Source organism: Brassica napus, chromosome C2, assembly GCF_020379485.1.
Source record: "Brassica napus cultivar Da-Ae chromosome C2, Da-Ae, whole genome shotgun sequence".
NCBI lineage: Eukaryota > Viridiplantae > Streptophyta > Magnoliopsida > Brassicales > Brassicaceae > Brassica > Brassica napus.
The window spans coordinates 53,338,097-53,351,879 of record NC_063445.1 but is presented as its reverse complement, the minus strand read 5'-3'; the positions used below and the strand labels follow the sequence as shown (position 1 = coordinate 53,351,879).

The 13,783-nt window shown below is 35.8% G+C and overlaps 2 protein-coding genes and 1 pseudogene across 2 annotated transcripts; 2 read left to right on the top strand and 1 right to left on the bottom strand.

Moving 5' to 3' along the window:
- The first annotated feature begins 3,424 nt into the window (after positions 1-3,424).
- LOC106382503 (F-box protein At5g49610) lies at positions 3,425-4,884 on the top strand. Its single transcript, XM_013822532.3, has one exon. It carries the CDS (start codon positions 3,706-3,708, stop codon positions 4,786-4,788), a length of 1,083 nt encoding a protein of 360 aa, XP_013677986.1. The 5' UTR covers positions 3,425-3,705; the 3' UTR covers positions 4,789-4,884.
- BNAC02G39230D lies at positions 4,807-6,668 on the bottom strand. Its single transcript, XM_013820071.3, has one exon. The coding sequence runs from the start codon at positions 6,088-6,090 to the stop codon at positions 5,587-5,589; it is 504 nt and encodes a 167-aa protein (XP_013675525.1). The 5' UTR covers positions 6,091-6,668; the 3' UTR covers positions 4,807-5,586.
- A 2,803-nt stretch (positions 6,669-9,471) lies between these two features.
- LOC106378871 lies at positions 9,472-13,352 on the top strand (annotated as a pseudogene).
- Positions 13,353-13,783: the final 431 nt, after the last annotated feature.

The window sequence follows — 13,783 nt, the reverse complement described above, 5'->3', positions numbered from 1 at the left end:
CAATCACGAAGTCCTCCCAAAGATGATTTGATTTCTCCACGATATCCACCGAAACTTCAACTGTGCGCTTCACATCCAAAATCGTTAGATCCACTTCATATTTCGTCATGATTTGCTTTTTCTTTGCCGCCGCTACCCATGATTTCTCCTTCAGCCGATTCTCCGGTGGCGGATCCACCGGAATCTCACTCGAATCCATCCCAGCTGCCTCCTCAGACAGCGGAGAACGTGACGGAAGTCGTAGATCAAGAATCGCCTTTCGTATCGCCAATATCGCTTGTTACCAAAACGGTGCGTTTTCAGACAGCTAACCCAATTCAGACACACCACATACCAGATGATACGTGATACTATCATTTGAACTCAAAAGCCATCCAAAGTCAGATACATATTTAAGTAATATGGACTTAAAATAGAGATCCTACCTCTGTTCTTTCATCACGCATCATATTGATAGCCGCTATCTCGACGATATTAGCTATATCAATGATATCACCATCTACAATTGAGTAACTTCACTAGCTTGCTGTCCCAACTGAGAAAACACACATGTCAAAGAAGACAAAACTTACAACAACAACAGAGTTAACTCTTTTGCTATATAACATTTTTTACCTGTGATTCAGAGTTCTTGAAATAGAAGTGTATACACTCTATATAATGAAAGGTCACCTCGACGAAGTCCATAATGGGTCTGCATTAACGATCAAGATTATTCCATATACTTGTGCAAATAACTTGTTACCAAAACCTATAACCAATGCTACAAAAATCAAATATAAACATACCTGACAATTGAGACATACATAAGTTCCATCTATGTTTTACAAGAGAAAAAAATATTAGAAAACACAAACTTTACCAAGACAGGTGAGAAAAGAACCCAGGAGATAGTATACTCACTGCATTGACTCTATTTCTCTAGCGTCAATCCAGATTTTAAGCAACAAAATCTTCAAATAAAACTAAATTTCAAAGTTTTAAAGAAAAAAAACTGAACTTCAAAACAACTTCATCGTAAACTCAGAAACAAAAACTTCAAAACAAACGAAGTCATCATAAACTCAGAATCAAACTTTAAACCTGAAAGTCCAAATCATCACAGTGCCCGTACTCATCCACGTCCCCAAACACATATTGGAATAAGAATCTTACCTTAATTATGCAGAAATCGTTGAGGCGTGAAGGTGTTGAGGCGTCAAAGGCGATGTGAAGCGTCCACCTTCTTGAATTCGCCTGGCTTTAAGTCCTCAAGGCCGAAGAATTCACAAGACAAAGAGAAAAAATAATACATGTGATACAACCAGAGCCTCTCTGGATCATCTTCTCTGGCGACATGGGGATTACACTCAAACACGAGCTCATCGTCGGAAGCTACAAAACCATCGATGGGAGAGGCACGAGCGTCGAGATCACCGGCCACTGGTGCCTGACGATCCAACAGGTGAGCCACGTCATCATCCACAACGTCCGCATTCACCACTACAGACCCTCCAGTAACACTCTGGTCGCTTCTTCGCCTCAGAGAACCACCACGATAGAGACGTCGCCGGCTTCCTTGGTGGAGGAAGGTACCGGAATGAGACCCACCGTCTTCCTTCGTCCACGAGAGCCACCGACAGAGACGTGACCGTCGAGACGATGAGAAATCGCCTTGTCGCCTTCGGTGAGAATCAAAACGGAGAGAAAGAGAAACAGACGCGAGAAATGAGACGGAACACGGTCTCCACCTCTCCTCTGCACAATTCACGCGTGACACGTTCCCCTAAGCGACTGTGTCTTAATGCTCTTAATTAAGAGACGTGTTTTCTCTTTTTCCCTTTTGGTTTAATTCTTTTAATCACATTTAATCTAAGAGATGCTGTTAAGATACATCAATAAACATGCTCTAAGGGTTTGTTAAAAAAAACAAGAAAATCAAACTAAGGAATGGCAATCATGGTAACCTTGGCTATCTTTTTTTTTTTTAATAATCAGGTTCTAGTTATACTTATACCACCATATCTAAATCAACATACGGGATAACGACTAATCTAAATCTTGGTGTTGGGATAGTAGTTAGTAAGCGTATATTTAGTGAGAATTGATGCATAACGTCGAGTACCAATCGGATGATATTGAAGTACGCATGACTGTGGTAACTGGTAGGTAAAACCTGGGAATATACTACAACACTTGGAGGTTGGAGAGTCTTCCATGAAATTAAATCACAGTTATACAGAAATTATGGATTTCAGTTTCGGTTCAGACAGTTTATTTAGTAGTCCAATAACAAAAGATCCGACTATCCTTAATATTAGTCAGAAAACATTCAAAATTTGGGTTAAACAATATAGTGACCCTACGAAAAAGTCCACTTTAATTTACCAGATCGATTCATAAAGCATATTTAAAAAATTATAACTTGTGAGACTACTAGTCATAATTTTGTTGTTTATTGCATTAGAATGTATTTACAAACATGTTGAATATCTCTTAACTAAAGCAATACGTCGCAAAAGTTTAAAAGAGATTGGCGAAGAAGTCAGGTAGCTCAGGAGGGACAAATAAAGGGGAAAGAGGATATGAACACTATTAAATATACAACAAAATTGTTATCGATTTAGTAGAGACAAACAACAAATAGATAAAATGGTCAGAATCGAGAAATCTACAAGATGGAGATAGTAAAACAGAAAAGGGTAGATAAATGGTCTTACATGGTCAATAAAAAGCAATTAATATACTAACTATAAGAAGAAAAGCTAAGAGTAAGAAAGCCAACCAGGTTAAACCTCACCCTTTAGTGGTCATCATCGTCGGTCGAGAACGGTCAATGATATTCTAAAGATTGCGGAGCGCTCTAGCGGAACGTATCGGTATGGTGGGCAAACGAAGCTAGTGTTGTGATGTATGATTTAGAAAATTTTGTTCAGATCAAATTTGTATTCCCGACTAGCGGTTTATATATTAATTAAAAAAAGAAAGAAAGAAAGATGATGCCCACTGATTTGATCATAAAGAAGAACAAGTCATGAATCATGACGAACACCAATTCCCCATCTTCTTCTTCTTGAAACAGCCTTTTTGTCCTACAAAAATGTATGCAACTACATAAGATATATATATACATAATTAAATTACCTTGGTCATGACTCAAGACATTTTTTGGTGGTTCTTCAGTCCATGAAACGCTTTCAAATTCATCCATTGGTCGCATAAAAGATAAATAGTGTTTTCCATGAGTTAATATTTTTAGAGCACCTTCATTGTGGGTTTCTAAAAGAAATTTTCAAAAAAAAAATATAAAATATAAATATAGCAGAAATTATTATTATGTTTGGGTATTTCAAAATGATAGAAATTCAGCTTAAAATATTTCATTTAAGATAATGGGCCTTGGGCCTACGATAAACAAAACGGTAAAGATGATGCATCTGGTCCTTGCTTACCAGCGAGTCAGAAACACGCGCTCTTCTTCTTCTTCTTCTCCATCGTATACTTGTTCAACGCTCGCGCAATTCGATTCATCACTTCCTCCATTTCCGCCATTTCTTCCCCCACCGATCTCCGATTCTCACCCCGATTCCATCAATGGGTTAATCGAAAACACACAAACCCTCCTCCGACGTCGTTTCAAAGCCTAGACCTTTTCTGATTGCGGTAAGAACGAGAAAAAGTTTACTCCTTTACCACTCTAGACCCCTCTTCTCCGTCGATCCTGTAATGGGCAACCCTAAAGGCCCTCTCTTTCCCGACGAGGTGATCCTCCAGATCCTCGCTAGGTTACCCGTTAAGTCCCTCTTCAGGTTCAAATCCGTTTGCAAAGCTTGGTGCTTGTTACCTTCCGACGGTTACTTCGTCACCCTTTTCAATCAAGTCTCTGTAAAAGAGCAAACGCTCGTCGCCGAGGTATCGGACTCCTCCACCTTGATCTGCGTTGATAATCTCAGAGGCGTCTCTGAGTTCTCGTTGGAGTTTCTTAGAGACAGAGTGAGAATCAGAGCTTCGTGTAATGGATTGTTGTGTTGCGCTAGTGTTCCTGAGAAGGGTGTTTATTACGTTTGTAACCCTTCGACTAGAGAGTTCAGGATGTTGCCTAGGAGTAGAGAGAGGCACGTGACAAGGTTTTATCCGGACGGGGAGGCGGCTCTCGTTGGTTTGGCTTGTGATGTTGGTAAGAAGGGTTTTTACGTGGTGATGGCTGGTTACCACAGGTCGTTTGGGCATAGACCTGACGGGAGTTTCGTTTGTTTGGTGTTTGATTCGGAGAGTAATAAGTGGAGGAAGTTTGTTTCGGCGTTGGAGGGTTGTGGTGGTTTCACGCATATGAGTAAGAACCAGGTTGTGTTTGTTAACGGGAAGCTTCACTGGTTGATGAGTGGTTTGTGTTATGTGCTTGCGCTTGATCTTGAACACGATGTTTGGAGAAAGGTTTCTTTGCCTGATGAGATCAGTTGTGGTGGGAATAGGGTTTATCTCCTGGAGTTGGATGGGTTTTTGTCTGTGATTCAGCTGTCTGATGTGTGGATGAAGATCTGGAAGATGAGAGATTACGAGAGTGAGGTTTGGTGTGTTGTTGATAGCATAAGTTTGAGGTGTATCAAAGGATTGGTACCTGGAATCTTCCCGATTTGTCAGACGGGTGAGTATGTGTTCTTGGCTACTCATAAGCAGGTTCTTGTGTATCAGAGACGGAGTAAGTTGTGGAAAGAGATGTTTTCTGTAAAAGGAAGCTATTCTCTGCCTTTGTGGTTCTCAGCTCACGCCTTTCGCAGCACCATAGTGCCTTGTAATTATGCTCTATAGTATAGATGTATGTTTATGTTGCATTTTCTACATTTTTCTTTTGTTTGTTTTCTTGGATCCTTTAGGATTTGTGAAAATTGGTTCAAGGTTTTTATATCCCTCAATAGAAACGGTTATATGAAATAGTTTGTAATCAATGTTAAAAAAAAAAAAGATAGTACGCGGTAACTAAGAGTTTGTAAAGAATTAACGGATAGAAAGATTATCCGAGGCCTAAAATCAGTGTAAGAAAAAAAAAAAAGGCATAGAGGAGACGTTAATAAATCATTAATTTTTTTAGATGTTTTATATTTATATTCGATATTTTAGTTTGGATTTAATTATAATATTGTTTTGAAAAATTATAAAAATTAGATATATTATGGATTTATATTAACATTATTACTTGATTAACCAATGTAAACTAATAGTGATCCATTCAAATCAATTTAACCACTTTACAATGGTTTAAACCAATTTGAGCCATAGAAATTTAATTTTAAAATATTCATTTTGGATTTGACCGATTTACTGACTAGTTGGATTTTCAAAAATTGATTTATATATACAAGAGACTGGTCCTAAACATATGAAAACAAACACATACATATACATCTTATTTCATATGTTTTCTTGAACATTGAAAGAAATGATTTCATGCCAAAAAAAGATAAAAATGATTAAATGAATAGATTTTGTATTTTTTTTTTTGTCAAGGAATAGATTTTGTATGTGTACAATGTTTAACCGAAGAAACTGATTTTTAAGTAAATACAAAAACATATACATATATATACATCTTATTTCATCTGTTTTCTTTTAATATAAAATTTTGGTGTTGTTTAATTTTTGTTGAACCTTCTTTGGTTTCTCCTTGATATCATGATCAGCTGGAACGTTTTCAAACACGGACAAGGGCAACGACTTAGACAATAAACCAACATGTGTCTTGAAAGTTATTAAACCAGAAGAACGGTTTACATGAATCTCACCGAGTGAGATCCATACCATGAACTCCTTGGCCTTAACACCAGTGAGTTTCTTGATCTTGTTGGGTTCGAAATACGCAGTGACTTCATCTTCGAAACAAACCATAACGTTATCGAATCTAAACAAGTTCTGATATCTCTTTTTCTCCTCTTTCTTCTTGTGCTTTAACCACACGAAACCCGTATCCTTCACGTAACCACATTCTTCAATCTCCTGGTTACTAAGGAGCCGGTTTGGCAAACCGATTTGGGATAAAAGGGAGCGGAATTTGTCTCTGCATGTCTTGTCTCCATGGTAGACCTCTGCCTTGGCTTTCATAGCTTCTGTCACCATATGATCGAAGTATCTTTGTGCTTGGATAAGAGTTAAGAATGTTTTTGAGGCAATGAGATTTTCAAAGTTGTCTTAAGATGTGTTTTTTGTTGTGCACGTTTGGGATATGGGAATATACGTTTCTAAGTGGATCTCTCTCTCGTGTCTTTTTCCTTGCAAATTGATACTCCTTTTATTTTTGGTCTTTTTCATCTATATATAAATTTATATACCAAAAGGATATACGTTTCTTGTTCTAGACTTTTTTCTTTTTTTTATTAACCCATGGTTCCGTAGTTAGGCTCAGTTTCACGTAAACGAGTTAAATATATTAATATTCAACATAGAATTCGTAGCACCATTACATTCGTTCACATGATTTTTCTTTGTATTAGACCAAAAATCGACGGGTTGTACCGAATTGAAAGGTCGATGGTATGACTTCTCTATTTATCTTGTTTCTTGTAGTTGTTCTTCTCTATGGTGGAAACTATATTATGTTACTATTTAAGGTTGATCTCTTTGCAAGGCTTATTGGACACATGTTATATGACTTGCAATGATTTGGTTGGTTGTTGATTCATTCCCATAGTCTCTCCTTGTGTATGTGGATTGTTTCACTTCTTTGAGCCACTTGCATTGTCTTCTTGTAACTTTGGTGTTATGAGTTGCTCTAAGTTTTTGAGGCATCATATGTCTTAACAAGAGAGGTTTTGTTCTCCTCTTCGATTCCTACTGCAATCAATACTTTTCTCTTTAAGATTGAAATATGGAGTTTTTATCATGTTTACTGGATAATAACATTGTTGTAAGTGCAGTAGCATCCTGGTGACATCCTATAATGTCGAGCTTATCTTGTATTTACAGCTGAAGCTTATTTTGAAACTCTTATAGTGTCTACTGGCATTTTTATTTTTACTTTATCTTTAATATTATGTGTCTCTTTGTATGTTGCTGATCCTGATTGTGGATCTAACAAAAAAATTGTTCTGGAATAAAATTCAACGTCAAAAAAGTATAAAACATGTAGTGCCCATAAATTTATAGAAAATTTGGCGCTTAATTAAGCTTCATGAGGTCAACCATGCTCACATTAATTGTGATTATTATTATTATATAGTTTGGATCAGTATAAGTAACAAGTGTGTTATACTCTCTTCATAAAAGATCTATGTATTAGACTTTTCACATTTTTTAATAAACCATAGTAAAAACTTAGTTATAAATGTATAGTTTTTTGTAATTTTATATTTCCTATATTTTTAAACCAATAAAATTTTTAAAAATGCAATTAATGTTCTTGAACTTTACAATTTCTCATTATTAGTTGACAAAAATTACATTTAAAATATAAAATATGTATCTTTTTGAAACAAAAATTTTTTTTCTCTAGAATATGGATCTTTTAGGAACGGAGGAGGGAGTATATACTAATGATAAATCCAAGTTCACTTTATTTGATAGATAGGTAGATGATAAACTTGTTTAGCATTCTAATTTTCAGCGTGCAGTGGTTGAAACAACATTATTTCACACCATAAAAAGAGAGCTACCCATATCCATGTTAATGTCTCGCAACCAGTATTTAAAGTTTGAAAATGTATAAAAACGATCAAACAGGATAAAAGTTGTGTCCAATGTACCAGCAAAACAGAAAAAGAAAAGCTGGGGGGGGGGGGGGAGAGACAAAATGGTGGAAAAGATTATTTAACGGAAGTTACTGTAGACAGTACATGCAGCTCTCTGTCTAGGGATGTTAACATGGGTAATTATCCATGGATTTACCCAAACCCATTAATAATGGATTGAGTTTTTACCCATCTAAGATTAATTGGGTCATGGCTATTAATTTTAAAACCTATATTTATGTTGGATAAATACAAAAGGGTAATGGTGTACCCATGGGTTTTCAATTATATATATAGATTTTCACCATTTTAACTAAATTATATAAAATTTGCCAAAACGTTTTTTTTTCGTCAGAAGTCAGAACCAAAAAATAAATTTTTCCGTCAAAACCGTAAAAAAAAATTTCTAACAGAAACCAAAAACGAGTTTTCCCGCCGAAACCGAAAAATCGAGTTTTTCTTCCGAAACCACAAAACCGAGTTTTCCCGCCAAAACCATAAAACTAAGTTTTCCGCCAAAATCGCAAAACCGAATTTTCCCACCAAAACCGTAAAACTGAATTTTCCCGCAAAAACCTTATAATCGAGTTTTTCCGATAAAATCGCAAAATCGAGTTTTCCGACAGAAAACCGCAAAATCGAGTTTTTCCGCCATAACCGCAAAAATGTGTTTTCCCGCCAATACCGTAAAACCCAATTTTCCCACCAAAACGATTTTTCCTGCAGAAACCGAAAAATCGAGTTTTCCCGCCAAAACCGAGTTTTCCCGTGAAAATAAAAATGAGTTTTCCCGCCGAAATCGAAAAACCGAGTTTTGACCAGGTCCTTAGGACGAGGCAGGTTCGATGCCAATCCTGCAACAACAATAACAAACAACATCAAATCATATTTTTTGCAAAAGTAAATATTTTGACACCATAAAAAATATACATATGGGAGAATAATGAAAACTAACCAAGTTCATAAGTTTTGGCTCCCACACTGGCTGCAATGTTAGCAGAGATCTTTCTGATGTTCGTAAAAGGCGGATAGATCAACCCGTCCGCAAAGTTCTCTTCCGTCACTTGCGAGGCCAGAGCTTCCGCTGATAGAAAAACAAATTGGAACACACAGTTTACAAAGAAGAGTCAACAAATGGTGTCTAGCTAGTAGTAACGATATAATTCGATGCATAAACTTATGGTCACACCTGGCGAGTTTTAACTATAACATTAGTTTCTTAAAACAGTTTTATTGTACTTACAAGCTGCTTATATTGTTTTTTTGAAATGCAGTACAAGAGCCTCAAATGCAACATGACAACGCTCTGTCTCAAGAAGAAGAACGTGATGTAAAAACCTGCTTTGATGAGTATTAAACTCAAATACATCTCACTTCTGTTCCAAGCCTGGAATTTTAACTGAAAGGCATCCCTGGATTTGAACTCAAGGTTGATGAATTTGAGGCCTACCTGAAAGATGGAGGATCGATTCTCATCATCAAAAGGTATATTGCTATTTTCATGGGTGATGTTTTTATGACCACTTCATTTTTTTTCTATGATCACTTCATTGTTTCCTATTAGGCAGCAAATGAAATGTCTTTCAATGCTGACCATTATTATTATTTTTTAGTGAATCACATAAAATATAGCAAGCATTGAAGTTATAGTCTTAGAGTCTTGAATTCTTTTGTGAGATTGCATTTCTGTGTGAGATATAGCTATCGAACAGTTGAGGTATGAGTACACAAGCTAAGTTCCTCCGAACGAAAAAAATAATCTATCAATTCGCTTATGTCTTATGCTGTTATGGTTGGTAGATCTTCCGAAATATTTTACCTTGTTTACACCTCCTTTTGATTAATAGAACTTGAGGGAGCATATTCAACCTTTCTTCTTGCGTCGCCTTAAGAGTGAAGTTTTTGGTGATGATGCCACAACCTCCAAACTTTCAGAAGAAGGACGAAATTGTTGTATAACTCCTTAACACATAAATACAGTTGTTGGTCTAATATTCAATCATTCAGAATTACGGATACTTACCTCTTTCTGTTGCAGAGGCAAATATATATATGAAGCCTTCTTACACAGTCAAATTGTTCTGTCAGCTTTTGATGGTTCGCCTCTAGCAGCTCTTGCGGTAACCTAAAGCTCTATTCTTGTTTTCTTTTGTTTGATCAAGTATGTGTGTCCTGTCCAGTAAGTTCATCACATAAACGTGGTCTCAATTTCTGATCTTTATCCACTCTGCTTAGGCTATTTGTTACTTGGTGAAAGTGTTTTGGCTTCAAATATATATTTCATTATTCAGTTCTTGCCTGTTATAAATAGATTCTGAAAAAAAAAATATGCGACCATCCGCTCCTCTCGACTAAGAGGGCTGCTGAGGACGTCCTCGAAGGAATGGAATCAACACTAACACCAGAAGAAGCAGGTGTCGCAGAGAGATTGGCTATGCATATTGCCCAGGAAAATTTGATTCCAGTAAAGGCACCGTGTTCTAATCTTTTCCCAGACACGCAAGATGCCAAGTCTCATTCAGGTTTGCTACCAAACTTCACCCTCAATGGTTGTCCTTGAAATTTTAAGGATTTAGAGAAAAAGACAAAAACAGCACTAAATCAAGTTTTTGTTCCTAAACTAGCATTTAAGGTCAAAAGTCACAAAAATAACACTTAATGTTTTATCAAAAGTCACAAACTTAGGGTTTAGAGTTAAAGGGTGGGGTTTAGGATTTAGGGTTTAGGGTTTAGGGTTTAGAGTTTAGGGTTTAGGGTTTAGGGTTTAGGGTTTAGGGTTTAGGGTTTAGAGTTCAGAGTTTAGGATTTAGGGTTTAGGGTTTAGGGTTTAGAGTTTAGGGTTTAGGGTTTAGGGTTTAGAGTTTAGGGTTTAGGGTTTAGAGTTGATAAATGAGGTTTTGGGGATAATATTTCAAAATTTGAAAAATAAAAAAATTAAAATTTTCAAAAGATAAACTTAGAAAGGTGCTATTTTGGTCATTTTAGTTTTTGAGTGCTATTTTTGTGATATAAACTTAGAAATGTGCTATTTTGGAGAGCTAGTTCAGAGTTTAGGATTTAGGGTTTAGGGTTTAGGGTTTAGAGTTTAGGATTTAGGGTTTAGAGTTTAGCACAAAAATAGCATTCAAAAACTAAAATGACCAAAATAGCACCTTTCTAAGTTTATCTTTTTTGAAAATTTTAATTTTTTTATTTTTCAAAATTTGAAATCTTATCCCTAAAACCTCATTTCTCAACTCTAAACCCTAAACCCTAAACTCTAAACCCTAAACTCTAAACCCTAAACCCTAAACTCTAAACTCTAAACCCTAAACCCTAAACTCTAAACCCTAAACCCTAAACCCTAAACCCTAAAACCTAAACTCTAAACCCTAAACTCTAAACTCTAAACCCTAAACCCTAAATCCTAAACCCTAAATCCTAAACCCCACCATTTAACTCTAAACCTTAAGTTTGTGACTTTTGATAAAACATTAAGTGATATTTTTGTGACTTTTGACCTTGAGTGCTAGTTTGGGAACAAAAACTTGATTTAATCCTATTTTTGTCTTTTTCTCAAGATAAAATGTTATTTTGGTCATTTTAATTTTTGATTGCTATTTTTGTAATATAAACTTAGAAATGTGGAGATTTGCCCTTGTATGTATATATATATATATATATATTTATTTATTTATTTTTTGGCATATTCTGGATTCTCTTACTTCCAACTGCTATAGTTTCTTGCGGATTGATGGTACTACAAAAGCCCCTGACAGATTGAAGACTGTTGAAGTGAGTTTTTCTAACATTACATTTCATTTTTTTTTTTTTCTCATCATGAGTTTGTTATATTCCCTTTATCTTCATGATATCACAACTGTTTCAAAACTTAATTTATTCCAGGAATTTCAAAGTGGTCATGTGGCGCCTATATTTCTTCTCACATCTCAAGTTGGTGGTCTCGGCCTTACTTTGACAAAAAGCAGACTGCGTGATTATGGTTGACCCGGCTTTGAATCCAAGGTACTTCCTTCTTTCGAAAGCTGTTGATATTTTTTACTCTACTGAAAATATGTTCGACATGATTTTCTGATTTTTGTGACAACCAGAGCGTTGATCGAGCATACAGAACTGGACAAACCAAGGATGTCATTGTGTATAGGTTAATGACCTCAGCAACAGTCGAAGAAAATATTTACAGAAAGCAGGTCTGTTAAGTTTTCTGCTTTTTTTTGTTGGCTTATTGATTTGATATGATCATTCGCATGATGTAATGCCATTGGTGTAGGTGTACAAGGGAGGCTTGTTTGAAAACCGTGACTGAGCATAAAGAACAAATCCGCTATTTCAGCCAACAGGTTTAGTCTCAGTTCTGTTGTCAATGGTGTTCTAATTGTTAATCCTATTTTCTAATCGTTTTAGCAATTTTTTTTTACTTTTATTTATGTTAGGACCTTCGAGAACTTTTCAGTCTTCCTAAGGGAGGATTTGATGTTTCACCTACACAACAGCAACTATACGAAGAGCATTACAACCAGATCAAACTGTAAGCATATCATTGATTCTGAGAGAAAATAAAAGAAAGTGTCGTTGAATTTGATTCGCTTATGTTTGTAAATTTCTGTAGAGATGAATTTCTAGAATCCCATGTTAAGTTCCTGGAAACTCTCGGTATATCTGGAGTGAGTCATCACAGCTTACTCTTCTCCAAGACTGCTCCAATACAACAAAACGAAGTAGAAGAAATAATGTGGATTTCAAAACAACTTTTCTCTTTTATTTATAAAACAGACTGCCTTCATCTTCACATCCTGCTTATGATTATTTTGTAAACATTTGATGCAAAAGAAAAAAAAAGGAGAAGGAGAGGAACAACATCATACTTGGGAGGTCCATCAGCAAGCTCTTCTCAGGACAACATGAACAATGGGTATATTGCTATCCACAACCTTTTGTCAAATTTAACTGTTGCGCGTTTGTATAATGGCTCACCTATTTGGAAAAAAAAAACTTGTTTCTTCCAGGGCTGAGTATGCTTTCAAACCAAAGGACGTGAAACTGGACAAAAGAATCATCAACATTTCTCCAATAGATGAAAATGACTTGTCGGAAAGAGAGATTAAAGCAAGAGTCAGTCGGTTATCTATGCTATTCCAGAACAAGGTAAGACATGAATCAACACTTGTAAATAACATGTAATAATCTAGCAAAAGCTTCAGGTTTCTCTAAGTTTCTGTTTTTGGGTTTCATATGTGAGAGAGAGTATGGTCGCAAGTTTACCTGATAGAGGAGCGAAAATACAGAAACAGATTGCTGAATTGACTCGAGAGCTTGAAGAAATAAAGGCAGCACAAAGCAGCGATATGTCTCATCAAGTTATTGATATAAGCCAGAAGATGCATATAATCTTACAAAGTTAAAACTGTATAATTTTCTAAATATGATAGACGTCTATAACTAAACATGTAAGTTGGTATACTGGTTTCTAAGACATGGTTTGAGAAGTTTGATGGAAAAGAAAGCATTGATTATATACTCTACTTTGTGAATCAAATTTGGATATCTTGAAACATCTACATGATAAATATAGTTCTGTGGCAAGCAAAAATGGTGGAGGGTCAGGTGGTTCATAGTCCTAAGGCTAATCATCTTCTCAAACCCAGGATAAAAACGGTGGTGCAGTTTTTGAGAGAAGAGTTCTCGGTATATCGACTTTAAAAGAATGGATAATCACTACGGAAAGCTTGTAAAAAACTATGTTTCATTTTCTGGTTTGTTTTGCTTTGACATTTCAATTAGTGAGCTTGTTTTGATTTAGGTTATTTGATGATTTTTAAGTTAATTTCGGTAATATTTAACAGAAACCGAAAATATTACTCATCGGGTTACTCTGATCTCCATATAACATTTCCGCTTAATAGTTCTGACTTCTGAAAGCAAGCCTCTTTCTTCTGTTTTAGATGATGACCTCTTAGCGTTGCGTAACTCCAAGGGAAACGCACAAGATTGTTAAGTGACATGTGCAAAATTTTACAAAGCTTGGCACGTCAAATCTGATGGTGTCTATGATAAAGCAAGAAACTTTGATCTAAGCAATTTTTTTA